A 25,252-nucleotide genomic window follows, 5' to 3' on the forward strand; every position below is an offset into this window, starting at 1 on the left:
GCAAGGACATAGTATAGCTTAGGTCTCATGATTCCTAACACTGTGTATTATCTATTGGACCAGACTGCCCCCTTCACTTTAGACGAATTCCTATCCCTTTACATTGCTGTAACTGAGATTAAAATCTGGCTTTGTGTATGGAAGAACAGCAAATCTGTCACATATTACAGGAATTCAGGGAAGCTTTGCTGCATGGGTTTGGGTTTCCAGATAGAAAATTTTCCTTCTTAGAAATATAAGTAATGACGCTTTTATTCGTAATTAAACCGACTTGTTACTGAATATACAAAACTCACAGAAAACAGAGGGGAGTGGGCGTGTATCTTACTACTCATTTTTACCGATTCTTTTAACTTTTCCCGATACATAGGACGGTTTTCTCTAGTCATCTGTTTTAGGACTTTCATTATGCTCTTTAGACATGAGCGTTTTGATGAGACCAACCAGTTGCAGTTCTGTAACTCAGACTCAGAGTGCCGCTGTTAGCCAGTGCAGAGCTGGAGCTGCAGTCGGATATCCACTAAAGCCTCCTGCACTGAGCTTGCTCAGTCAGCGATTACACAAACCTACATACAGTTCGCTGTTGAGAGACACCCAGTCTCAAAACTCTCCTGGAAAATTAGATTGAGATGGTAATTTTATTTACTCTCCAACACCGTGGATTTTGACATTCTAACGGGGATTTAAAGCACAAAATCGAAGTGGAATAAATAAGAAAATAAAAGCAAGCCTGAGTGGGATGGAAAACAGGCAGAGACCGAGCGGCCAAGCAGTCACACGGCAAGTACTTTTGTTTCCCTTCTTATTCTCTTTGTTCTGCCGGGCGGTCTCGGGGCATATTCGTTACTCCATTCCTGAGGAAATGGCCAAAGGTTCCCTTGTGGGGAATCTCGCCAAGGATTTGGGATTGGATGTCAAAGAACTGCCGCAGCGGAAGCTCCGGGTCAGTTCTGAAAAGCAGTATTTCAGTGTGAATGGGAAAAATGGCAACCTGTATGTGAATGGCAGGATAGACCGTGAGGAGATATGTGGGGAGACAACCCTTTGTGTCCTGACACTCGAAACGGTGGTTGAAACCCCTTTAAACATTTACAACATGGATATAGCAATTCAGGACATTAATGATAACGCCCCGAGCTTCGACGAAAATAACGTTGTGTTAGAAATCAATGAATTTACACTGCCAGGGGCGCGCTTTCCACTCGAATCGGCACAAGATCCAGATGTGGGACTGAATTCACTGCAAAATTACCGGCTCAGCCCAAATCAGTATTTTATCCTGGCAGTGAAGGAGAATGCAGATGGCAATAAATACGCAGAATTAGTTTTAGACAGACCTTTGGATCGGGAGCACCAGACTTCTCATATCTTGATCTTGACGGCTGTGGATGGGGGGGACCCTGTGAGAACTGGGACCGCTCAGATTAACATTAAAATCACTGATGCCAATGACAATCCCCCAATATTCACTGAAGAGATCTACAAAGTCAGAGTAAGTGAAAATCTAGCCAAAGGCTCCGTAGTGGTACAGGTGAAAGCAATGGATAAGGATGAAGGATTATATGGAGAAATCAGTTATTCCTTCAGTAATGCCCCCAAAAATGCCCTGCAGTTATTCAAAATAGATCACGAAAATGGAGTAATAACAAATACAGATATTCTGGATTTTGAAGAGACGAATAAATATACGATGGGAATTAAAGCCAGGGATGGGGGTGACCTGACTGGCCACTGCAAAGTTCAAATAGAAATTATTGACGAGAATGACAACGCCCCCGAAGTAACCCTTACATCCGTGTCCAGTCCTATCCCTGAAGACTCAGTGGCCGGGACAGTGATAGCTCTTATAAGAGCCCGTGACCGAGATGCAGGAGAAAATGGAAAAATCACCTGTCACCTTCAACACGACTTGCCTTTTAAAATACTGTCCTCCTCTCGTAATTACTACAAAATAATCACAGACAGCACCCTGGACAGAGAAAAGATCCCAGAGTATAATATTACAGTTACCGCCGCAGACAAAGGCACCCCCCCTCTCTCCGCCCAGAAAATCATCCTGTTGCAGATCTCGGATATCAATGACAACGCCCCTGTCTTTGAGAAACCTTCCTACACCGCCTATGTGCCAGAGAACAACCCCTCGGGGGCCTCTATTTTCAGTGTAAAAGCCTCAGATCGGGATCTGGACCGGAACGCCCGAGTCACTTACTCCATCCTGAGCAGCAACCTCGAAGAGGTGGCTCTCTCCTCCTACATCTCCATTAACTCCCAGACCGGAGCGATCTATGCGCAGCGCTCCTTCGACTACGAGCAATTCCGGGAGTTTGAAGTGCAAGTGAAGGCCCAAGACGGCGGGTCCCCGCCTCTCAGCAGCAATGTCACCGTCAGGGTGTTTATTGTGGATCAGAATGATAACGCCCCTCGCATCCTGTACCCTTCGCTCGGAGCCGATGGCTCCGCCTTGTTCGAGATGGTGCCTCGCTCGGCCGAGGCAGGTTATCTGGTGACTAAGGTGGTGGCGGTGGATGCTGACTCAGGACACAATGCCTGGCTCTCCTACCACTTGCTCCAGGCCACGGACCCGTCGCTCTTCAGCATGGGGCTGCAGAGCGGGGAGATCCGGACAGCCCGCGCCTTTGCGGACAGAGATGCTGTGAAACACAGGCTGGTCACCCTGGTGAAGGACAACGGGCAGCCGCCTCTGTCCGCCACAGTGACTCTCAACCTGGTGTTTGCGGAGAGCTTCCAAGAGGCTCTTCCGGAAATGAGCGACCAATCGGGTGACTCCGCATCTCAGTCTGATTTACAGTTCTACTTGGTGTTGGCTTTAGCCCTGATCTCATTTTTGTTCCTCCTGGCAGTGACACTGGCCATTGTGATGAAATTTTATAGAGCAAGGAATCCCCCAGTTCTGAGCTGTTTCGGTTCTGATTATTCCAAGGCGGGTCCTAGATTCCCACCCAGCTACTGTGATGCGACTTTACCGTGTAGCTATAATCTGTGTTTAGCCGTAGACTCCGGAACGAATAACTCTAATATTCTAAAACCAAATGGCCAGAAGGATGTAGGAGAGATTATCCTTTCCAATGACAACTCTCAGATGTTTATAATGAGCAACAGTACCTCCGCTTCCGTAGACCAAAAGTCTGAACCTGACCGCGTTGGGAAGGTGAGTTTCTGTGCTCATGCGCTTGCATGAGCTTGTATCTTTATATATTTTAGTAGTGGCAAATCAAGGAGTTATATGTCATTTAACGTTAAACCTGATGAATTAGAAATAGTAATTCTCTGAACAACCAATTTTTATATCGGCATTTATTTATTTATATTTGTTCGGGGCCTTGACATTATTAAAGTAGTATCAAAGTGATAAGGCAGAAAGTTCTCGAGACACATTGCAATGATAAAATAAACTGTGTATCAGCAGTTTTCCATTTATGGCTATGTAGATGATGCATTACCTTTTAAATTCATAATATTTTTCTTTTTGGTTTTCCATCAATTTTAAGAATGACAAAACCATTAAAATATATTAATTGTATGAATTCATAGAATAAATTAGCAGATAAGTAAATAACTCATAACATCAACAGAAATGCCTCCAAAATAAATGTAAAAATTAAAGTCAAAATAGGGACAGTTAACTAAAGACACACTGTTAGAAATCTGATCTGCTAGTCAGATTTCCTGTCTAGCTTTCTACCTCCCTTCTCCCTTCTGTTCATCCGTCTATGTGAATGAACTCACCATTCAGGGCTGGCATATTGAAAACAACGCTACAAAGAACATATACTGGGTTACCCAAAAGGAGTAATATTTTTAAATATCCTAGTTTACATATTGATGAAACATGTGCACAACACCTATGAGATATTCTTGCATTATTCCTTAAATGTATTTTCTATTTGTCCTCTGAAGTTAGAATCAGTGCTCCATGATCAGCAATGGCTGCATATTTGTTTCCAAGGGGTGTTCAATATTCTGGTTTTGGACTATAAACTCCTGAACGGGTGTGGGGGCCGTCTCTTGGAGAGATCATCTCTCCCTGTCTCACGTACTGCGGTAAATGCATTACACTGCAGCACCAGAACTGGAGCTCCATCTGCTGACAGGGCTTTCTCTCTCCTCTGCTTTGGAAATGATTGCTAGTCCACCTGGGCCAATTTAGCCAAATTCTGTTGACCTTTAGCGCATGCTGCAAAGCCAATCTGATTTCATGGGCTCTTGGAGCCAAGGGAGACTAATTGTAATTTGTGCTGGTGTGCAGGATAATTTATATTTTAGTTTTCTGGATGTATGAATCTTAACCTTGCAATTACAGTAGGCTACTGGATTTGATAAAGTTCACAAATATTATTATACTATGCAAAAGTCTCTAAGGCACTGGATAGGCACGTTTGCCCTATGATGAATGCCTAAATTAATATATAAGTGAACAAATAAATAGAAGATAAATTCTAAACAGAAAGGCGAACAAATTGTTCATTGGAAGGGAAAGTGCATGGGACTATGTGTGATTTCACACAATAATGTGTAAACTAAAATTATTCTTCTTGTTTATTACAATGTGACATAAATACAGGATTACTTTACTTTATTATGCAAAAAATAAATTTGTGTGTCATTTCAAAATGAGGAAATTAAGCAGAGAGGTTGTGTTCCATTTGCCACAGTTTTATTATGTGACTAATGGATTAAAGGGAAGAGTTCAGCTTTACAACATATCTATCATCAGATAATATGTATTTTGCATCTAGATTTGTTTAATTAATATTAGGGCTGTCAAGTGATTACAAAAATTAATTGTGATTAATCATGTGATATAAAAAACTAATTGTGATTAATTGCACAATTAATTGCACTATTAATAAAATACTATTTAAATATTTCTGAATGTTTTCTACATTTTCAAATATATTGATTTCAATTACAAAACAGAATACAAAGTGTACAGTGCTAGCTTTATATTTATTTTTGATTACATGAATTTGCACTGTAAAAAAACAAAAGAAATAGTATTTTTCAAATCACCTAATACAAATACTGTAATGTGATCTCTTTATCATGAAAGCTGAATTTAAAAACATAGAATTATATAAAAATACCCTGCATTCAAAAATAAAACAATATAAAACTTTAGAGCCTACAAGTCCACTCAGTCCTACTTCTTGTTCAGCCAGTCACTCAGACAAAGAAGTTTGTTTAAATTTTCAGGAGATAATGCTGCCCTCTTCTTGTTTACAATGTGACCTGAAAGTGAGAACAGGCATCCTCATGGCACTGTTGTAGCCAGCGTTACATGCCAGATGTGTTAAAGATTCATATGTCTCTTCATGCTTCAACCACCATTCCAGGGGACATGCGCACATGGTTACGATAGGTTCTACTCCATAACAATCCAAAGCAGTACAGACTGACCCATGTTCATTTTCATTATCTAAGTCAGATGCCACCAGCAGAAGATTGATTTTCTTTTTTGGTGGTTTGGGTTCTGTATTTTCTGCATTGGAGTGTTGCTCTTTTAAGACTTCTGCAAGCATGCTCCACACCCTGCCCCTCTCAGATTTTGAAAGGCACTTCAGATTCTTTAAATCTTGGGTCCAGTGCCATAGCTATTGTCATAAATATAAAGGGAAGGGTAACCACCTTTAAATCCCTTCTGGCCAGAGGCAAAACCCTTTCACCTGTAAAGGGTTAAGAAGCTAAGATAACCTCGCTGGCACCTGACCAAAATGACCAATGGGGAGACAAGATACTTTCAAAGCTGGAGGGGCAGGGGGAACAAAAGGTCTCTCTGTCTGTGTGGTGCTTTTGCGGGGAACAGATCAGGAAAGCTCTTCAGAACTCCTGTAAAAAGTTAGTAAGTAATTTAGCTAGAAATGCGTTAGATTTCCTTTTGCTTAATGGCTGGTAAAATAACCCTGCTGAATGGAATGTATATTCCTGTTTTTGTGTCTTTTTGTAACTTAAGGTTTTGCCAAGAGGGATTCTCTAGGTTTTGAATCAGATTACCCTGTAAGGTATTCACCATCCTGATTTTACAGAGGTGATTCTTTTACCTTTTCTTTAATTAAAATTCTTCTTTTAAGAACCTGATTGTTTTTCATTGTTCTTAAGATCCAAGGGTTTGGGTCTGTGTTCACCTGTACAAATTGGTGAGGATTTTTATCAAGCCCTCCCCAGGAAATGGGGTGTAGGGCTTGGGGGGATATTTTGGGAGAAGACATCTACAACTGGGCTCTTTCCCTGTTCTTTGTTAACAGGCTTGGTGGTGGCAGCATACTGTTCAAGGCCAAGGCAAAGTTTGTACCTTGAGGAAGTTTTTAACCTAAGCTCATAGGAATAAACTTAGGGGGTCTTTCATGCAGGTCCCCACAGCTGTACCCTAGAGTTCAGAGTGGGGAAGGAACCTTGACAGCTATCTTTAGAAATCTCATATTGGTACCTTCTTTGCCTTTTGTGAAATCTGCAGTGAAAGTGTTCCCAAAAATGAACAACATGTGCTGGGTCATCATTTGAAACTGCTGTCACAGGAAATACATGGCAGAATGCGGGTAGAACAGAGCAGGGGACAGACAATTCTCCCCCAAGCAGTTCAGTCACCAATGTACTTAACCCATTATTTTTTTAACAAGCATCATCAGCATGGAAGCCTGTCCTCTGGAACGGTGACGGAAGCATGATGGGGCATACAAAAACAAATAACATCACCTGTTCTCACTGTCAGGTGACATTGTAAATAAGAAGCGGCCAACATTATCTCCCTTAAATGTAAACAAACTTGTTTCTCTTAGGGATTGGCCAACAAGAAGTAGGACTGAGTGGACTTGAAGGCTCTAAAGTTTTGCATTATTTTGTTTTTGAATGCAGATACCTAACAAAAAAAATCTACACTTGTAAATTGCACTTCCACAACAGAGATTGCACTACACTACTTGTATGAGGTGAATTGAAAAATACTATTTCTTTTGTTTATCATTTTACAGTGCAAATAATATAAAAAGTTATTTGCACTGTAATAAAAATAATATACACTTTGATTTCAATTTCAACACAGAATATATACGAAAAGTAGAAAAACATCCACAATATTTAATAAATGTCAATTGGTATTGTATTGTTTAACAGTCCAAGTAAAACTGCGATTAATCCCGATTATTTTTTTTTAGTTAGTCACCTGAGTTAACTGTGATTAACCGAGAGCCCTAATTAATATATAATATACATTAGGAGACTAAAGATGCTGGAGAAATTAACTAACACACATATTGGGGAAAAGTGCGTTTAAAATTATGTATCTAAACTGCTGCAGTTATTGGTTGAGACTCTGAGTGTCGCTGTTCACCAATCAGGGAGACAAATGTGAGGAGAGATCAGGCCAGCCCCTGCCCGCTGTAACAGATCGCACAACACACAGACCAGACAGTCTTTGAAAAAGCCAGGATACACAGTACAGCACAGCTGCACTAAACCCCCGGGGAGGCTCTTGATCCACGAACTACTGATTGAAAAGCAGGATTTTTATTTTTATTTTTTACTATTTTTTATATACTGTTCGGACACACGGACTCTGAGACATCTATTTCCAGTGCTAGACATGACGGATATAAAGAGGCTCCGGGACTGCAACCGGCGAGTCCTGTTCTGCTTTGTATTTTTTACCGTTTGGGAGGCAATTTCTGGGCACATTCGCTATTCCATTCCGGAGGAAATGCAGAAAGGCTCTTTCGTGGGGAATATCGTTAAGGATCTGGGGCTCGATACAAAGGAGTTTTCAGACCGCGGAGTCCGCATCGTTTCCAGAGGTGAGAGGCAATATTTTGCTTTGAATGTTAAAAGCGGTTATTTATACTCCACGGAAAGGATTGACAGAGAGCAGATCTGCGGACAGATGGAGAAATGTCTGCTAAATTTTGAGGTTCTCGTTAAGGATAAAGCTAAACTTTTTGCAGTTGAAGTTGAAATCACAGATATTAATGACAATGAGCCCCGCTTCCAAGAAGATGAATTGGAATTTAGAATCAGTGAGTTAGTCGCTGTGGGAACCCGATATTCTCTTGAGGGGGCGCAGGATCCAGATGTCGGAATTAATTCTGTGCAGGGCTATTATCTCAGCAGTAACAAACACTTCTCTCTGGATGTGCAAACGGGAGCTGATGGAGACAAATATGCCGAACTGGTGCTGGAAAAGTCTCTAGACCGGGAAGAACAAGATGTTCACGATCTAATCCTCAGAGCCACTGACGGTGGAGATCCAGTTAGGTCCGGAACTGCACAGATCCGCGTTGTTGTCCTTGACGCAAATGACAATGCACCAGTTTTCAGTCAGCCTGTCTATAAAGTGAGTGTTTTGGAAAATGTGCCCGTCGGGTCTCTGCTGCTGACAGTAAACGCCACAGATCCGGACGAAGCGATAAATTCGGAGGTCACATATTCACTCCGGAAGATGAAAGACAAAGCGTCCCAGATATTCCAGGTGGATTCTAAAACGGGGGAAATATCAACTGTGGGAAACCTGGATTATGAGGAAGCTGCATTATATGAAATGGAGATTCAAGCCAAAGACGTTGGAGACCTCTCGGCCAGGTCTAAAGTTCTGATAGCTGTTATTGATATCAATGATAATGAGCCACAGATTACAGTCACCTCAGTCACCAACTCTGTGAGCGAAGACAGCCCGCCGGGAACTGTGATCGTCTTTATACATTTACATGATCTGGATTCCGGAGAGAATGGTGATGTCATATGTTCTATACCACCCAACCTGCCATTCAGGTTACAGAAATCATTTGACAATTATTACAGCTTGGTGAGTGACAGAGCATTGGACCGGGAGAGGGTCTCCGATTACAATGTAACTATCACAGCCACAGACCGAGGGACTCCTCCTTTATCCTCAACAACAACTATTTTAGTACAGCTTTCAGACATAAACGACAACGCTCCTATTTTCAACCAGACATCCTACACTTTGTACATCACAGAGAACAATCCCAGAGGAGCTTCCGTTTGTTCCCTGAAAGCGAATGATCCTGACTCGGGGGAGAACGCCAGAGTCACTTACTCCATTACTGGAACTCGGAACCAGGAAGCTCCGCTACCCTCCTCCATCTCCATTAACTCTGAGACTGGGGCTCTCTACGCTCTGCGCTCCTTCGATTACGAACAGTTCCGGGAGATTCGGTTCCAAGTGCAGGCTCAGGATGGGGGTTCCCCACCTCTCAGCAGTAATGTCTCCGTCACTCTCTTTATACTGGATCAGAATGACAACAGCCCGCACATCTTACACCCCTCCTTTCCCACCGATGGCTCCACGGGAGTGGAGTTGGCCCCTCGCTCCTCCGAGCCGGGTTACCTGGTCACTAAGGTGGTGGCGGTGGATGCAGACTCCGGGCAGAACGCCTGGCTCTCCTACCAGCTGCTGAGGGCTACAGAGCCGGGGCTCTTCTCTGTGGGACTCCACAGCGGCGAGATCAGGACAGCGCGCTCCTTTGTAGACAAAGATGCGCTCAAGCAAAGTCTGGTGGTTTTAGTGAAGGACAACGGGCAGCCCCCTCTCTCTGCCACGGCCACTGTCACGGTGGTGGTGGCTGACAGCATCCCCGAAATCCTTTCCGATTTAAGCAGCCTTTCAGCTCCTGCAGACCCCCAGTCCAGCCTCACCTTGTATTTGGTGATCGCTGTGGCTTCCGTTTCCTGCTTGTTCTTTACCTTTATCCTAGTGTTACTGGCCCTGAGACTCCGCAGGTGGCGAAACTCGCAGCTGTTTGACTCCTCGAGTGTGACTTTCAGTGGAGTTCCCGTCTCGCAGTTTGTGGGGATCGATGGAGTCAGAGCTTTTCTTCACTCCTACTCATATGAAGGTTCTCTAACCAGGAACTCCAGGAAGAGCCAGTTCAACTTTCCCAAATCAAACTATTCAAATACTCTGACCAGTCAGCAGACTTGTGAGATAAAGTATCCTGTGTCAATATCGGCAGATTTAAAGAGTGATGAAGGCGAGCAGAAATTTGTTCAAGTGAGTTTGCTTCTTTTCTTCTTTTTCTTTTTAACCACGTTTATGTGTTTTAGGAACCGGAAATATTTATTTATTGTAAAACCCATCGTCTTTTTTTGGAACCATCACACATTATCACCTTATGTTAGAGTGATCCCACTTTCCTTATGACCCTCTACTTCCCTTCTCTCTTCCATAACTTTTTTTTTTTATTTTTTAGCCTTAATTAATGACTCAGGTTCAAGTAACATAATAAATCTTCCAGGCAAGTGTGATGTGTACTTTTTTGTTGACACACAATTCGATCTCGATCTTCATTGGGACTTTCCGACGTTACTACAATTCAAACACAAATGCAAGTGAAGCGTAACATACACAGTATTTTTAAAGGGAACTGCAATTGTTTGTTGGAAGGAAGGATCAGTTTACAGAGGGTTTTATAACAACTCTGGGAAACCTTTTTGATTGAGGCTGCAATCTCTTCAGTTACAAATATATTATGTTTACTTGTTTAGTTTCAGATAGGTGTTATTAGATCTTGACGATCCTGTGCTCTCTTTACACCAAAGTAACATAAATCCCACGAAATCCACCGGACCAGATTTAGGTCGTTTACATGGAACGATGACTGAAAAGGTATTTTATTTTTGAAGGAAGTTCTGAAGATAAATAAGTTCTTGTGCCAGGTCCCTGATTCTGGACAGGGAAATTTTGTAATAATTCAAATTTCATTGTGCTTTTTGTTAAAATCAAGCCACTTTGGTGACAGAACATACAAACTACACAAAAAGCAGACAAAAAGGAAACCCATACCATTCAGCTTTCCTAAATTCTTTTTGTGTGTTCGTTATATATTCTTCTACCTAAGGATGGACCAAGGAATGCATTGATCCAAACGAATTTCCGTTGCCCTCTCTGTACCTACGTCCAGACTTTTATCATATCATTGGAGCTGCAGTTCTCAGACAGAGACTCAGAGTGCCGCTGTTGGCCAATACGGTGCGGAGCTGCAGCCGAAGATCCATTGGAGCCGGCTGCAGTGTGATTGCTCAATCACATAGTGCAGAACACAGACAAAAGCGCAAGCAGCCTCGCTGCTCAGAGAAACCCTCTATCGGGACTCGGATGCACAACTGGAGTGATAAAGGGATTTTATTTTATTTTCATCGCTGGGGATATTTACAATACAGGCGGGATTTTAACTACAGGATCTAAACGGAATAAAAAAGAAAGGAAAAGAGCATAAGTGCAAGCGAGTAAAATGGAAACCGGACACATACAGACCGGATGGGCAGTCACACGGCAGGTACTGTTGTTTCCTTTCTTATTCTCTTTATTCTGCCGGGCGGTCTCGGAGCAGATCCTTTATTCGATTCCGGAGGAAATGGCCAAAGGTTCCCTTGTGGGGAATCTTGCCAAGGATTTGGGGTTGCATGTCAGAGAACTGCCGCAGCGAAAGCTCCGTATTAGTTTGGAAAAGCCATACTTCAGTGTGAATGTGGAAAATGGCAACCTGTATGTGAATGAAAGGATAGATCGGGAGGAGATATGCGGGGAGACACGCCTTTGTGTCCTGGCATTCGAAACGGTGGTTACAAATCCTTTAAATATTTACCTCGTGAATGTCGCAATCCAAGACATTAATGATAATGCCCCGTGGTTCATAAAGAGTGACATTGATCTAGAAATCAGCGAATCAGCACTGCCGGGTGCGAGATTTCGACTAGAATCTGCGCAAGATCCGGATTCTGGGATCAACTCACTGCAAAATTACCAACTCAGTAAAAACCCTTCTTTTACCATGGCAGTGAAAGAGAGCCCAGATGGCAAAAAGCAAGCAGAATTAGTCTTAGAAAAGTCTTTGGATCGGGAGGAGGAAAGTTCCCACCAGTTAATCCTGACGGCTCTGGATGGGGGAGATCCAGTCAGATCTGGGACAGCTCAGGTTAGGATTAAAATTACTGACGCCAATGACAACCCCCCAGTATTCACTGAAAAAATCTACAAAGTCAGCCTGAGGGAAAATCTACCAAAGGGCTCCTTAATACTTCAAGTGAAAGCCAGTGACAAAGACGAAGGTTTAAATGGCCATATAACATACTTTTTCGACAGCATACCTGAAAACACCCGCAAATTATTCCATTTAGACCCTGATAACGGAGAAATTATAAATACAGCGATTCTGGATTTTGAAGAGAAAAATGAATACACCATGGAATTGGAAGCAAGGGATGGGGGTGGGCTGACAGGTCACTGCAAAGTTCATATAGAAATACTGGATGAGAACGACAACGCCCCGGAAGTGACGATTTTTTCAGTATCCAGTCCAATTCCCGAAGACTCACCGCCAGGAACAGTGATAGTTCTGATCAAAGCTCGTGACCCAGATGCCGGACAAAATGGAGAACTCAGTTGTAATATTCAACACAACTTGCCTTTTAAAATAATATCATCTTCTATTAACTACTACAAGCTCCTCACAGACAGCACCCTGGACAGGGAGAGGACCCCGGAGTACAATATCACAATCACAGCCACAGACAAAGGCACTCCCCCACTCTCTGCCCAGAAAACCATCCTGTTGCATATCTCAGATATCAATGACAACGCGCCTGTCTTTGAAAAATCTTCCTACACCGCCTATGTGCCAGAGAACAATCCCTCGGGGGCCTCTATTTTCAGTGTAAAAGCCTCAGACCGGGATCTGGACCAGAACGCCCGAGTCACTTATTCCATCTTGAGCAGCAACCTGAAGGAGCTGCCTCTCTCCTCCTACATCTCCATTAACTCCCAGACCGGAGCGATCTATGCGCAGCGCTCCTTCGACTACGAGCAATTCCGGGAGTTTGAAGTGCAAGTGAAGGCCCAAGACGGCGGGTCCCCGCCTCTCAGCAGCAATGTCACCGTCAGGGTGTTTATTGTGGATCAGAATGATAACGCCCCTCGCATCCTGTACCCCTCGCTCGGAGCCGATGGCTCCGCCTTGTTCGAGATGGTCCCTCGCTCGGCCGAGGCAGGTTATCTGGTGACTAAGGTGGTGGCGGTGGATGCTGACTCAGGACACAATGCCTGGCTCTCCTACCACTTGCTCCAGGCCACGGACCCGTCGCTCTTCAGCATGGGGCTGCAGAGCGGGGAGATCCGGACAGCCCGCGCCTTTGCGGACAGAGATGCTGTGAAGCACAGGCTGGTCACCCTGGTGAAGGACAACGGGCAGCCGCCTCTGTCAGCCACAGTGACTCTCAACCTGGTGTTTGCGGAGAGCTTCCAAGAGGCTCTTCCGGAAATGAGTGACCAATCGGGTGACTTGAAATCTCAGTCTGATTTACAGTTCTACATGGTGCTGGCTTTAGCCCTGATCTCATTTTTATTTCTAATTACAATTATAGTGGTGATAGCCATGAAAGTTAGAAATTCAAAAAGCTCCTCTGTTCTTCAATATGTCAGGCCTGCTCTTTATTCCAAGGCTGATCCCACATTCCTACCATCGTACGAAGACGGGGCCTTGCCGTATTCCTATAATTTATGTTTGGCTACAGACTGCGGGCAAAATGGATTTAACTTGCTTAAAAGTAGTGACCAGAACGTTACAGCTGAGAATATCCTTTGCAATGACAACTCTAGGATTTTACTTGTGAATAATTGTGGTTCTGAAGCACCCAAATCCGGATCCGAAACTCTTCTCAAGGTGAGTTTTTGAATTAACACGTTAATTAATCTACTTGGTTCTGGCTTTAGCGCTAATCTGCTTTTCCTCGCTAGTAACAGTTGTACTGGTTTTAATCATGAAATTCCGAAGATAAAAGACTTCATTGATTCTTCAATACCTCAATTCTAATCTTTATTCCACTATGCGGATCACCGATTTCTACCAAACTGCGATGATTGGACCGTAACATATTCTTATAACCTGTATTGTGCTAAAGACGCTGGGAATAGTTAATTAAACTTTCTGAAAACGAATGGGCAGAGTAATACAGCCGAGATTATCTTTTGTAATGACAAAGCTGCGATTTTAATTTTAAGCAGTAATTTTGGTTTAGAGGGCTCAAAATCTGACACCCAAACGCTTCCACAGGTGAATTTTTTCATTGAGGTATTCGAGGTGAAGTCTACCCTTTGATTTTTAAGTGAGCACATTGTCGGGTGATATTTATGAAATTTAGAGTAGTTTATATTGCGATCTTTTCAGAGTAACTCCTCCCCACCCCCCGGTGTTTGCTTGTGTGCAATTTCTGTTATGAGGTGCTCCGAGTTTTAGTACCAAAGGATTGTTGGCACCTGCTGTTTAGTGGTAGATTTGTAGAAGCAAAAATTGTTTGTTGTATTTTATTCTATATAGATTCGTATCTTGCCCTTGTCTGTGCAGTATCAGACCACATTCCAATAGTGCACTAACTATCTGTCACCTCTTTCTTATAATCTTTCCAGGGGAAGAATTGCGAGTATAGTGTTTTGGCAGGGTTTTGATTTTGACTGCGATATGACTGTGCATCAATCACCTAAATTTTCCAGCCATAATTTAAATGCCTGGAATTTATGTCATGCTGTAAATATATTCCAATTTTTCTAATATAATCTTCTAAAGGGACATTTCGGACATTTAAGGAGATACTTATTCAAAGAATTATTAAATGAGTCATTTTTCCACTCAATTTCACAATGAGTTAACGTCCTTAATCATTAGGGAACATCAATATCATTTCAAATCAAAGCGTGTAACAGAATGAGGTGTCAAATTTCATCGTTTGTGATCAACCACCTAATTTATTATGACTTCTGAAGGATCATGATCTATTAATTTGCAAAGTTTGTTTAATTGAGTAGGACATATCTAAGTCAATTACAAAATTGCATTTCATCCAGCATAAAAGTTATGGTATCTAAAGAGGAATTATGAGAAAAGGACCGAATATGGTCACCTCTACATGAGGATTCTATAACAGCCCATCATACACTGAGATGGTTTTTCATTGGATTAAAGGCCCTCTTAATGTCAACAAAGCCCGTTGCCAATTGTGCCCACATATCTATTCAGGGGACACCATCACAGGGCCTAATAACATCAGCCACACTATCAGAGGCTCCTTCACCTGCACATCCACCAATGTGATATATGCCATCATGGGCCAGCAATGCCCCTCTGCCATTTACATTGGTCAAACTGGACAGTCTCTAGGTAAAAGAATAAATGGACACAAATCAGATGTCAAGAATTATAACATTCATAAACCAGTCGGAGAACACTTCAATCTCTCTGGTCACGCAATCACAGACATGAAGGTCGCTATCTTAAAACAAAAAAACTTCAAATCCAGACTCCAGGGAGAAACTGCTGAATTGGAATTCATTTGCAAATTGGATACTGTTAATTTAGGTTTAAATAGAGACTGGGAGTGGCTAAATCATTATGCAAGGTAGCCTATTTCCCCTTGTTTTTTCCTACCCCCCCCCCCCCCCAGATGTTCTGGTTTAACTTGGATTTAAACTTGGAGAGTGGTCAGTTTGGATGAGCTATTACCAGCAGGAGAGTGAGTTTGTGTGTGTATGGGGGTGGAGGGGTGAGAAAACCTGGATTTGTGCTGGAAATGGCCCACCTTGATTATCATGCACATTGTAGGGAGAGTGGTCACTTTGGATGAGCTATTACCAGCAGGATAGTGAGTTTGTGTGTGTGGTTTTTGGGAGGGGGGTGAGGGGGTGAGAGAACCTGGATTTGTGCAGGAAATGGCCCAACTTGATTATCATGCACATTGTGTAAAGAGTTGTCACTTTGGATGGGCTATCACCAGCAGGAGAGTGAATTTGTGTGGGGGGATGGAGGGTGAGAAAACCTGGATTTGTGCTGGAAATGGCCCAACCTGATGATCACTTTAGATAAGCTATTACCAGCAGGACAGTGGGGTGGGAGGAGGTATTGTTTCATATTCTCTGTGTGTATATAAAGTCTGCTGCAGTTTCCACGGTATGCATCCGATGAAGTGAGCTGTAGCTCAGGAAAGCTCATGCTCAAATAAATTGGTTAGTCTCTAAGGTGCCACAAGTACTCCTTTTCTTTTTGCGAATACAGACTAACACGGCTGTTACTCTGAAACCTTCCCTGTCTGTGTCACTCTCTGAAGGTGAACATCTAATTCTGCATTAGCATGTAGAAAACAAAACCGCTCCGATATAAGTTACATCACAGAAAAGGAGCAAATATTGGGAATACCATTTCTCTTTGCTTAGTGGTATAATACAGCATGTAAGAGATATTAATTTGAAAGAGAATGTCAGCTATTCCCATTATACACAATTATATCTCTCAGGTATTCTGTTCTCACGGGTTGAAAATAACAGGTTTTATTGATAATAAGATGGAAATACAATGTTACAATTACAAATATCCCTTAACGTGCAACAATAACTTGCCTGTGATATCATGGTTCTTCAAATCTCTATTTGAAGGGGAGTAAGGAAATTATCTCAGGCTCTGAATAATTCACAGGAAATGTGTACACCTACGTGGTATTTTCATATTTATACATCTTTGTGAGTCCCTGACACCAATAGACTTGCTTCATTCTGACAAAGAAAACTGTGATTGCGCACTCTAGTTATATAGCTAAATGGCACATCAGTATTTCAATAGCACCGTGATCTTTATGTAAAATGGATTAGGAACTGACCGCATTAAAACAACATAATCGAAAACTCATATGAGTTTATTTCTAATATAAACATCACTCGGTATACACAGCTCTAGAGAGTTAAACTGACAGATTAAAAGGCAGATTTTTAAATCATTGCCTGCAGTTACTGGTTGAGACTCTGGGCGCCGCTGTTGACCTATCAGGTGGAGAAACATGATGAGAGATCCAGCCAGCCCAGCCCCGCTGTTACACAGCGCAAAACACTGAGAGATCACACTCACTCAGAGGGATTGTGAAGGAAACATGGCTGCAAGAATTTTATATAAAACAGTCTTGGTTAAAACATCAGTGGCTGCGGAAACAAAGGGCTAAAGTTAAGAGAAAATACTCTCAGCCTTGACCCGGGAATTGGAGTTCCATACCCATAGGGAGAGAAATGGCGGATACACAAAGGTTCCAGGTCTGCAAAAAGAGAGTCCAGTTCTACTTTATATTGGCTACCTTTTGGGAGGCTGTTTCTGGGCAAATTCGCTATTCGATTCCCGAGGAAATGCAGAAAGGCTCCATTGTTGGGAATATCGCAAAGGATCTGGGACTGGATAGAATGGAGCTCTCAGACCACAGCGTCCGCATTGTTTCCACAGGTAGGACTCCCTATTTTGCTTTGAATCTTAAGAGCGGGCATTTAATCACCACAGAAAGGATAGACAGAGAGCAGATCTGTGGCCGGATCGAGAAGTGTCTCTTAATTTTTGAGGTTCTTATTGAGGATGAAGTGAAGATTTTCGCAGTTGAAGTTGAAATCACAGATATTAATGACAATGCTCCCAGCTTCCAAGCGAAGGAGTTAGACTTAAAAATTAGTGAGATTACAGCTGTGGGGACTCGGATTTCTCTGCAGGAGGCGCAGGATCCAGATGTGGGAATTAATTCCATCCAGAGCTATCAACTGAGCAATAACAAACACTTTTCTCTGGATGTGCAAACTGGATCTGATGGTGTTAAATATGCGGAACTAGTGCTGGAAAAGTCTCTGGACCGGGAAACTCAGAGTGTCCATAAATTAACTCTCACAGCAGCTGACGGGGGAGATCCAGTCAGATCTGCCACTGCTCAGATCCGTGTTGTGGTTGTGGATGCCAATGACAATGCCCCACTTTTTAGTCAGCCGGTCTATAATGTGAGTGTTTTGGAAAACGCGCCTCGAGGGTCCTTGATAATTACAATACACGCCACTGACCGGGATGAGGGACAGAATTCTGAGGTAACCTTTTCATTTAGAAAAATTACAGAAAAGGCGTCTCAGATATTCCAGCTTCACCCTAGGACAGGAGAAATATCAACGGTAGGTGACCTGGACTACGAGGAAGCTTCATTATATGAAATGGAAGTGGAGGCAAAGGATATTGGAGATCTCTCCGCCAGGTGCAAAGTTCTGATAACGCTTATTGATGTCAATGATAATACCCCCAAAATTGCAATGACTTCCCTGTTCAACTCAGTCTCTGAAAATTCTCCCCCCGGAACAGTAATCTCGATATTAAATTTGCGAGACAGAGATTCCGGCAAGAATAGTGAGGTCACGTGCTCCATACCAGCCAACCTTCCATTCCGGTTACAGAAGTCATTTGGCAATTATTACAGCTTGGTGAGTGACACATCACTGGACAGGGAGCGGGTCTCGAACTACAGTATAACTATCACAGCCACAGACCGAGGGACCCCTCCTTTATCCTCAGCAACAAACATTTTAGTACAGCTTTCAGACATAAACGACAACGCTCCTATCTTCAACCAGACATCCTACACTTTGTACATCACAGAGAACAATCCCAGAGGAGCTTCCTTTGGTTCCCTGAAAGCGAATGATTCCGACCTGGAGGAGAACGCCCGAGTCACTTACTCTATTAATGAAGGACACATAAATGAAGCGCCACTCTCCTCCATCTCCATTAACTCCGAGACTGGGGCTCTCTACGCTCTGCGCTCCTTCGATTACGAACAGTTCCGGGAGATTCGGTTCCAAGTGCAGGCTCAGGATGGGGGTTCCCCACCTCTCAGCAGTAATGTCTCCGTCACTCTCTTTATACTGGATCAGAATGACAACAGCCCGCACATCTTACACCCCTCCTTTCCCACCGATGGCTCCACGGGAGTGGAGCTGGCCCCTCGCTCCTCCGAGCCGGGTTACCTGGTCACTAAGGTGGTGGCGGTGGATGCAGACTCCGGGCAGAACGCCTGGCTCTCCTACCAGCTGCTGAAGGCTACAGAGCCGGGGCTCTTCTCTGTGGGACTCCACAGCGGCGAGATCAGGACAGCGCGCTCCTTTGTAGACAAAGATGCGCTCAAGCAAAGTCTGGTGGTTTTAGTGAAGGACAACGGGCAGCCCCCTCTCTCTGCCACGGCCACTGTCACGGTGGTGGTGGCTGACAGCATCCCCGAAATCCTCTCCGATTTAAGCAGCCTCTCAGCTCCTGCAGACCCCCAGTCCAGCCTCACCTTGTATTTGGTGATCGCTGTGGCTTCCGTTTCCTGCTTGTTCTTTACCTTTATCCTAGTGTTACTGGTCCTGAGGCTCCGCAGGTGGCGAAACTCGCAGCTGTTTGACTCCTCGAATGTGACTTTCAGTGGAGTTCCCGTCTCGCAGTTTGTGGGGATCGATGGAGTCAGAGCTTTTCTTCACTCCTACTCACATGAGGGTTCTTTAACCACGGACTCCAGAAAGAGCCAATTCAACTTCTTCAAATCAAACTATGCAAACACCGTGACCAGTCAGCAAACTTGTGTGATAAAGGATCCTATTCTAGTTACTGAAGATTTAAACATTAGTAATGGGGATCAGACCTCCATTCAGGTGAGGTAACGTAATTGGTCTTTTTGCTATTAGTTTCTTGCGCATAAATTTAGTCTTCCTCGAGGACTGTGCAATTAATTGAAAAGTACCGATTAAAGAGGAGAGAATCTGCGTTATTAAAGTTAGTGAGAGTTCTGCCATTGACCTCAGTAAGTATAGCATGAAGACCTCTGTGACTGAGAAAATGCAGTGTACATATGGCTTGCTCTAGGGGAGGAGGGTATTATTGTGTCTTAATTACTAATGAATAGGGCTCTTCCAAATTCACAGTCCATTATGGTCAATTTCAGGGTCATAGGATTTTTAAAATAGTAAATTTCTTGATTTTAGCTATTTAAATCTGAAATTTCAGGGTGTTGCAATTGTAGAGGTCCTGACCGAAAGAGGAGTTGTGGGGCAGAGAGTTCACAAGATTATTGTTGGGGGGGGGAGCGGTTGCTGTACTGCTACCCTTACTTCTGCACTGCTGCTGGTGGTGCTGCCCTCAGAGCTGGGCAGCTGGATAATGGCAGCTGCTGTCCGGCAGCCCAGCTCTGAAGGCAGAGCAGCTGCCAGCAGCACTATAGAAGTAAGGATGGCATGGTGTGGTATTGCCACCTTTACTTCTGCACTGCTGTCTGCAGAGTTTGGCCCTCAGTCAGCAGCCGCCACTCTCCAGCCACACAGCTCTGAAGGCAGCAGCTCAGAAATAAGGGTGGCATGGTATGGTATTGCCATCCTTACTTCTGTGCTGCTGCTGGCGGGGCACTGCCTTCAGAGCTGGGAGTCTGGCCAACAGCTGCCTCTCTCCAGTGGCCCAGCTCTGAAGGCAGCGCCCTGCCAGCAGCAGCACAGAAGTAAGGATGGCAATACCATACCGTGCCACCCTTATTTCTGAGCTGCTGCCTTCAGAGCTGTGTGACAATACCACAACACCCCCCCCCCCAAACACACACACAACTCCCTTTTGGTCAGGACCCACAATATGAGAAACACTACTTTCCCCCCAGAAATCTGTATATAGGGTAAAAGCACACAAAAGACCAGATTTCACATGGGGGAGACCAGATTTCATGGTCCGTGATGTGTTTTTCATAGATATGAATTTGGTAGGACCCTACTTGTGAAGTATATACCATTTGTTTTGAAATGGCACAAACATTCTTTTCCTTTATTATTTTAAATGAAATTACTCTTTATTGAATATTTGTTTTAAACCACATTATCTTTTTAAGATTTCTTGAGACCCAGTTTGGGAAGTTACAAATATACAGACATTTCTGAGTATGTAAAATACTAAGGTTAGTGGAAGGCACATTGATGAGATGTTGGTGAGCTTCAAATCTACCCCACTGCAGGGACAATTTGTTTTTACTGTTGTAGTGTAGAATTATGTTAGTGCAGAATTATGCTGAGTAATTAATCTGAAGTTCTTTCCAGTTGTCTGCTGCATTGATTTTCTTGTCTCCAATAATCTGGCCTTTGCAAATTAAATCTTGTGGGTGAAGATTTACTCATCAAATTTTATTGTTGTTGCTTTTATTTTAATTAGAGATAAGTTTTGGCACCTGTTTTTAACGTTTAGAAAAGACAATTTTTCTGTTTCTGTATAGAGGCACTGATTCAGCTGACCTAGCATCTTTAGATCTTTGTACTTGGAATGAAGATATACTGATTGTCTCTAGACTCATATCAAATGAGAAGAAAAAATGAAGGATTTATGTGCAAGGAAAAGAAGATAAAGTTCTGTTTGTCTGTTTCTTAACAGCTATATAGATGTAGTTATATTTATGTATATTTCAATGTCTTTCATTTGAAAATGACAATTTAACTTTATGTATTAGTTGTAGAGTTGTTGATGTTCTTGGTCCAACAATATGAGACCAACAAAGAGGATGAGGTACTATCTTTTATTGGATCAACTTTTGTTGGTGAGAGAGACAAATTTTTGAGTTTACACAGAACTCTTCTTCAAGTCTGGGAAATGTACTCAGTGTCACAGCTAAATACAAGGTGGAACAGATTGTTTAGCATAAGAAGTTATCACATATTTCAAGGGGCAGTTCAAGGTGAAGTGGCCAGTGCACACCTCTTCAGTCATAGGGAGTGTGACCAGGGTCCCAGAGGAGCCACATTGAGGTTACTTAATTAGGGCAAACTGCAAAGAATGGGGCAGACAATCCCCAAAGCTGGTCATCATTCCAGTACTTAGATTCACCAAGCTCACCTCAAACAGCTTCTATAACACCTTACCAGTTACCCAGAAGCCAATAACACAGTTCCCTTAAAGCAAACCAGCCTCAGGCCTTTTTCCTGCTCAAACCTCTAGACCAGGGATTCCCAAATTTGGTTCGCGGCTTGTTCAGGGTAAGTCTGGGACCCCACTTCCTGGCTGGGAACAGCAAACCGTGGCCACTGGAAGCTGTGAGCAGCCATACTTGCGGATGCTCAGATAAACAAAGTGTCTTGCGGCCCACCAGGGGCTTACCCTGAACAAGCCGCGAACCAAGTTTGGAAACCCCTGCTCTAGACTATGGACTTATACTAATGGGAGCATTCTAACCAAAGGACTGAGGACCTTCCAATGATTTGGAAGCAACCAGAGACTTAACAAGCCAACAGTTTATTCCATCACTGCTACAAGCCTGATCCAAGAACTTTGTATTTATTGTATGTATTTGATTCCTTTAACCAATTTTAACTCTCATCTTTCTTTTGTTCTTTTTATAAATAAACTTTTAGATTTTAGATACTAAAGGATTGGCAACAGTGTGATTATTGGATAAGATCTGAGTTATATATTGACCTGGGTATGTGGCTGGTTCTTTGGGATCAGAAGAACCTTTTTGTTTGATGAAACTGGCTTTAAATAACCACTCATCTTTACGTCTAGTGTCTGGGTGTTGAATCCAGGACTGGAATGCCTCAGGAGACTGCTTTTCTGACTTCTTGTTAGCCAGTGTGGTGAAACATAAGTTTTCTTTTGTTGCTGATTTGATATATCTTATGGGAGAATAACCACCAGTATTTAGGTGTGTCTGCCCTGTTTCTCAGCAGTTTGTCCTGAAATTGGTATTCTTAGTTGTGACCCACGGAGACATGATGACAGGGAGAAAAGGAGAAAAAATGAATGTCCTCCCCACCCCATTCTCAGGATGGGGCAGTCAGCCAAACACACAAAGGATGTGTGTACATGCTAACACAGATGGAATGCACTCAAACACACAAAGGGTGTGCACATACACACCCAGGGTGCATGTATGTGTGTGTGCACAGAATTTTTGAAGCAGAGAGAAACAATTTGCTTTCCCCATTTTCTGGGCTACACAAATGTATATACATTTGAATCCCAAGTCAGCAGTGACATTTTCATAGAAAAGTGTTATAGCCTGGGTTTCAAACAAACAAATAATTTCATAAAGCTATAAAATAAATAAATGCTTATGTCATTTTCACACCCATCTAACTTTTACATTTTGTAATATCACAAATGGAGAATTATGAAAGTAGCATACATTACATATCCTAAACAATATGACATTACATTTCTATAAATGTCCTATCCTAACTATTTTTGGTGTGTATGTCTTATAGTTAGGCCTTATTAGGTTTAGTGAATTGGATAAATGTTTATATAATGACTATATCATTTATTTATTATTAGAGAGAGGTTCCCAAACATTTATATAATGTTTATTAAAGGAAAGATATATGTTTTGATATCATATATATCTGTTTAATAGGTCAAAATGCTTTTGTCTGTGGTAGTACAGTGAATTTTGATGAATTTACAAAAACAAATTTATCAGAGGCATATGTTGTATACTTGCATCTCATGATATCTTCTAATGAATATGTTTACACTGAATAATTTCAGCATTCCATGTCTCATATTTGGAACTCCTATGGAACATTTTAGTTTTGTCCCGAAGACAGTGTCTTCTTGGGACATGGCCTACATTTCAATTATGGAATTACGTGTGTTATCTTAATCGTGAGTTACCTTAAAGCTTTTGATTCTTTGTATGTTGAACTGCTGTCATTAAGAACATCATAATATTTGAATAAGATCATCATCATATACATCACATAACAGCTTATATAGTGCCTTCTAACCAGGTAGATCACAGTGCATTACAGATAATAATTATTTAATTAAGATTCCCAGCAATCCTGTGAGGTAGGAAATGTATATTCTACATATTTGACAGATGAGGAAGCTGAGACACACAGACTGAGATCAAGCTTTTCAAACTTCTAAACACATAAACCTATATTTAGGCATTAAGTGGGGGGCCTCATTTGGTAGGTTCTGAGCTCCACAAATCCTAATGGCATCAATGGGAGCTGCAGATGCTCAAAATCTCTCAAAATTAAGCTGTGACACTGCCTGCAGTGACTCAAGAGTGTGAGTACCAGCCTCAGGGCAGACTGTTAGGAAAAGGAAATTAGTTTATTTACAAAATTAAAGCAGGTAAACATATATACAAGATGAGTTATAATCTTAAATTTCAAAAGGTAAATGAATCTTCTATAATCAGCAACCTCTATATGTCCTTTAGGGCTAATCCATGCTAAGCAGCTTCGGAATCTCTTGCTTATGCATAGAAACACTTCCTCCCGCCTCCCCACACTCCAAGCAGCTAGTTCCTTTTGTTTGGGGTTTTTGTCCACCTCCTGCCATGTGCTCTAAACTTCAAACTCAGCGGATGGGAGGGGGCCACTTCATGGCACATCTTCAGCGGGAGGAGGCCGAACAATAACAGCCTCCTCTTGTTGATGGTAGGTAGTAAAATTCCTGTTGCAATATCTCACTATAGTCTGTTTGATATCAATAGACCTTTTATTTTAGGAAGGATGTAACACCTTCTGTTAAGATCAGCTGTTCACATGAATTAATCTCTCTTTCCTGAATGATGATTTACACAGTCACAGAGGCTCACAATACAATCACTCAAATATTACCTTACAATATGGGTTACAGATGTTATAAGTGAGATTAATGCATGCAGCAACTCACAAGCATTCAATAAATTCTACTATTCCTGATGTAGCCATTTGGTTTGATCAACTTCATGTGAAATTGTAGTTGCTCCTCTACACCAGCCATATGAAAGAAGAAGAAGAAATTCTAAAAACTAAACACATTCTTATCATTCCAATATATTTTTTAACAAGACTAACACACATATGAGCCACACTGATTCCAGTTATGTATTTGTCAGTGTGAGACTTAGGGACCTTGGCATTAATTGGCACATGGTCTGCCAGCATCACTTATTTATATTTATAACAATGGATTTATGTCTAAGTTAGAAAATTTTGGCCTAAGCCAAAGCATCTTTCCAAATGTCACACTGTCAAGCTGTCTGGAGTGGATCAAGAGCATTACAATCGGGTTCCCAAAGATAGTACAAGCTGCTGTAATATGCAAACCCTATATGGGCTAACTTAGACTAAGCAACTGCGGGCCCCTTGCTTATGCTTAGAAATTCTGACCTTTTGCCAGAAGCTGGGAATGAGTGACAGGGGATGGATCACTTGATGATTACCTGTTCTGTTCATTCCCTCTGGGGCTAAGTCCCTCTGGCCACTGTCGGAAGACAGGATACTGAGCTATATGGCCCCTTGGTCTGACCCAGTAGGGCCATTCTTATGTTCTTATGACCTCTCAAAAGTGCAAGCAGCATGGAGTTCTATTTTCTTCTTGTCTAAGATTTTTATTCTCTTCCCCTCAGAGTTCAAGCTGATGGGAAGAGTTCACACTCTTGTCTCCTCTTCATGGGGGAG

General features: G+C 42.5%; 3 protein-coding genes across 3 annotated transcripts; all 3 read left to right on the forward strand.

Moving 5' to 3' along the window:
- Positions 1-565: 565 nt before the first annotated feature.
- On the forward strand, positions 566-14,387 carry LOC311525671 (uncharacterized protein; the record flags this gene model as incomplete). Its single annotated transcript, XM_084637965.1, has 4 exons — positions 566-3,169; positions 3,919-4,054; positions 11,251-13,685; positions 14,340-14,387. Exons 1-4 carry the CDS (start codon positions 740-742, stop codon positions 14,385-14,387), a joined length of 5,049 nt encoding a protein of 1,682 aa, XP_084494091.1. The 5' UTR covers positions 566-739.
- LOC311524683 (protocadherin gamma-A1-like) lies at positions 7,511-9,959 on the forward strand. Its single transcript, XM_084636038.1, is given in 2 exon segments — positions 7,511-9,775; positions 9,781-9,959. Coding segments are annotated over 2 exon segments (2,259 nt in total). The 5' UTR covers positions 7,511-7,597; the 3' UTR covers positions 9,862-9,959.
- A 2,432-nt stretch (positions 14,388-16,819) lies between the features above and the next one.
- LOC311524677 (protocadherin gamma-A4-like) lies at positions 16,820-21,182 on the forward strand. Its single transcript, XM_084636035.1, has 2 exons — positions 16,820-19,483; positions 21,076-21,182. The coding sequence occupies exons 1-2, from the start codon at positions 17,066-17,068 to the stop codon at positions 21,082-21,084; spliced, it is 2,427 nt and encodes an 808-aa protein (XP_084492161.1). The 5' UTR covers positions 16,820-17,065; the 3' UTR covers positions 21,085-21,182.
- Positions 21,183-25,252: the final 4,070 nt, after the last annotated feature.

This window comes from Lepidochelys olivacea (genome assembly GCF_965140295.1).
Source record: "Lepidochelys olivacea isolate rLepOli2 genome assembly, chromosome: 8".
NCBI classification, from domain to species: Eukaryota; Metazoa; Chordata; order Testudines; family Cheloniidae; genus Lepidochelys; species Lepidochelys olivacea.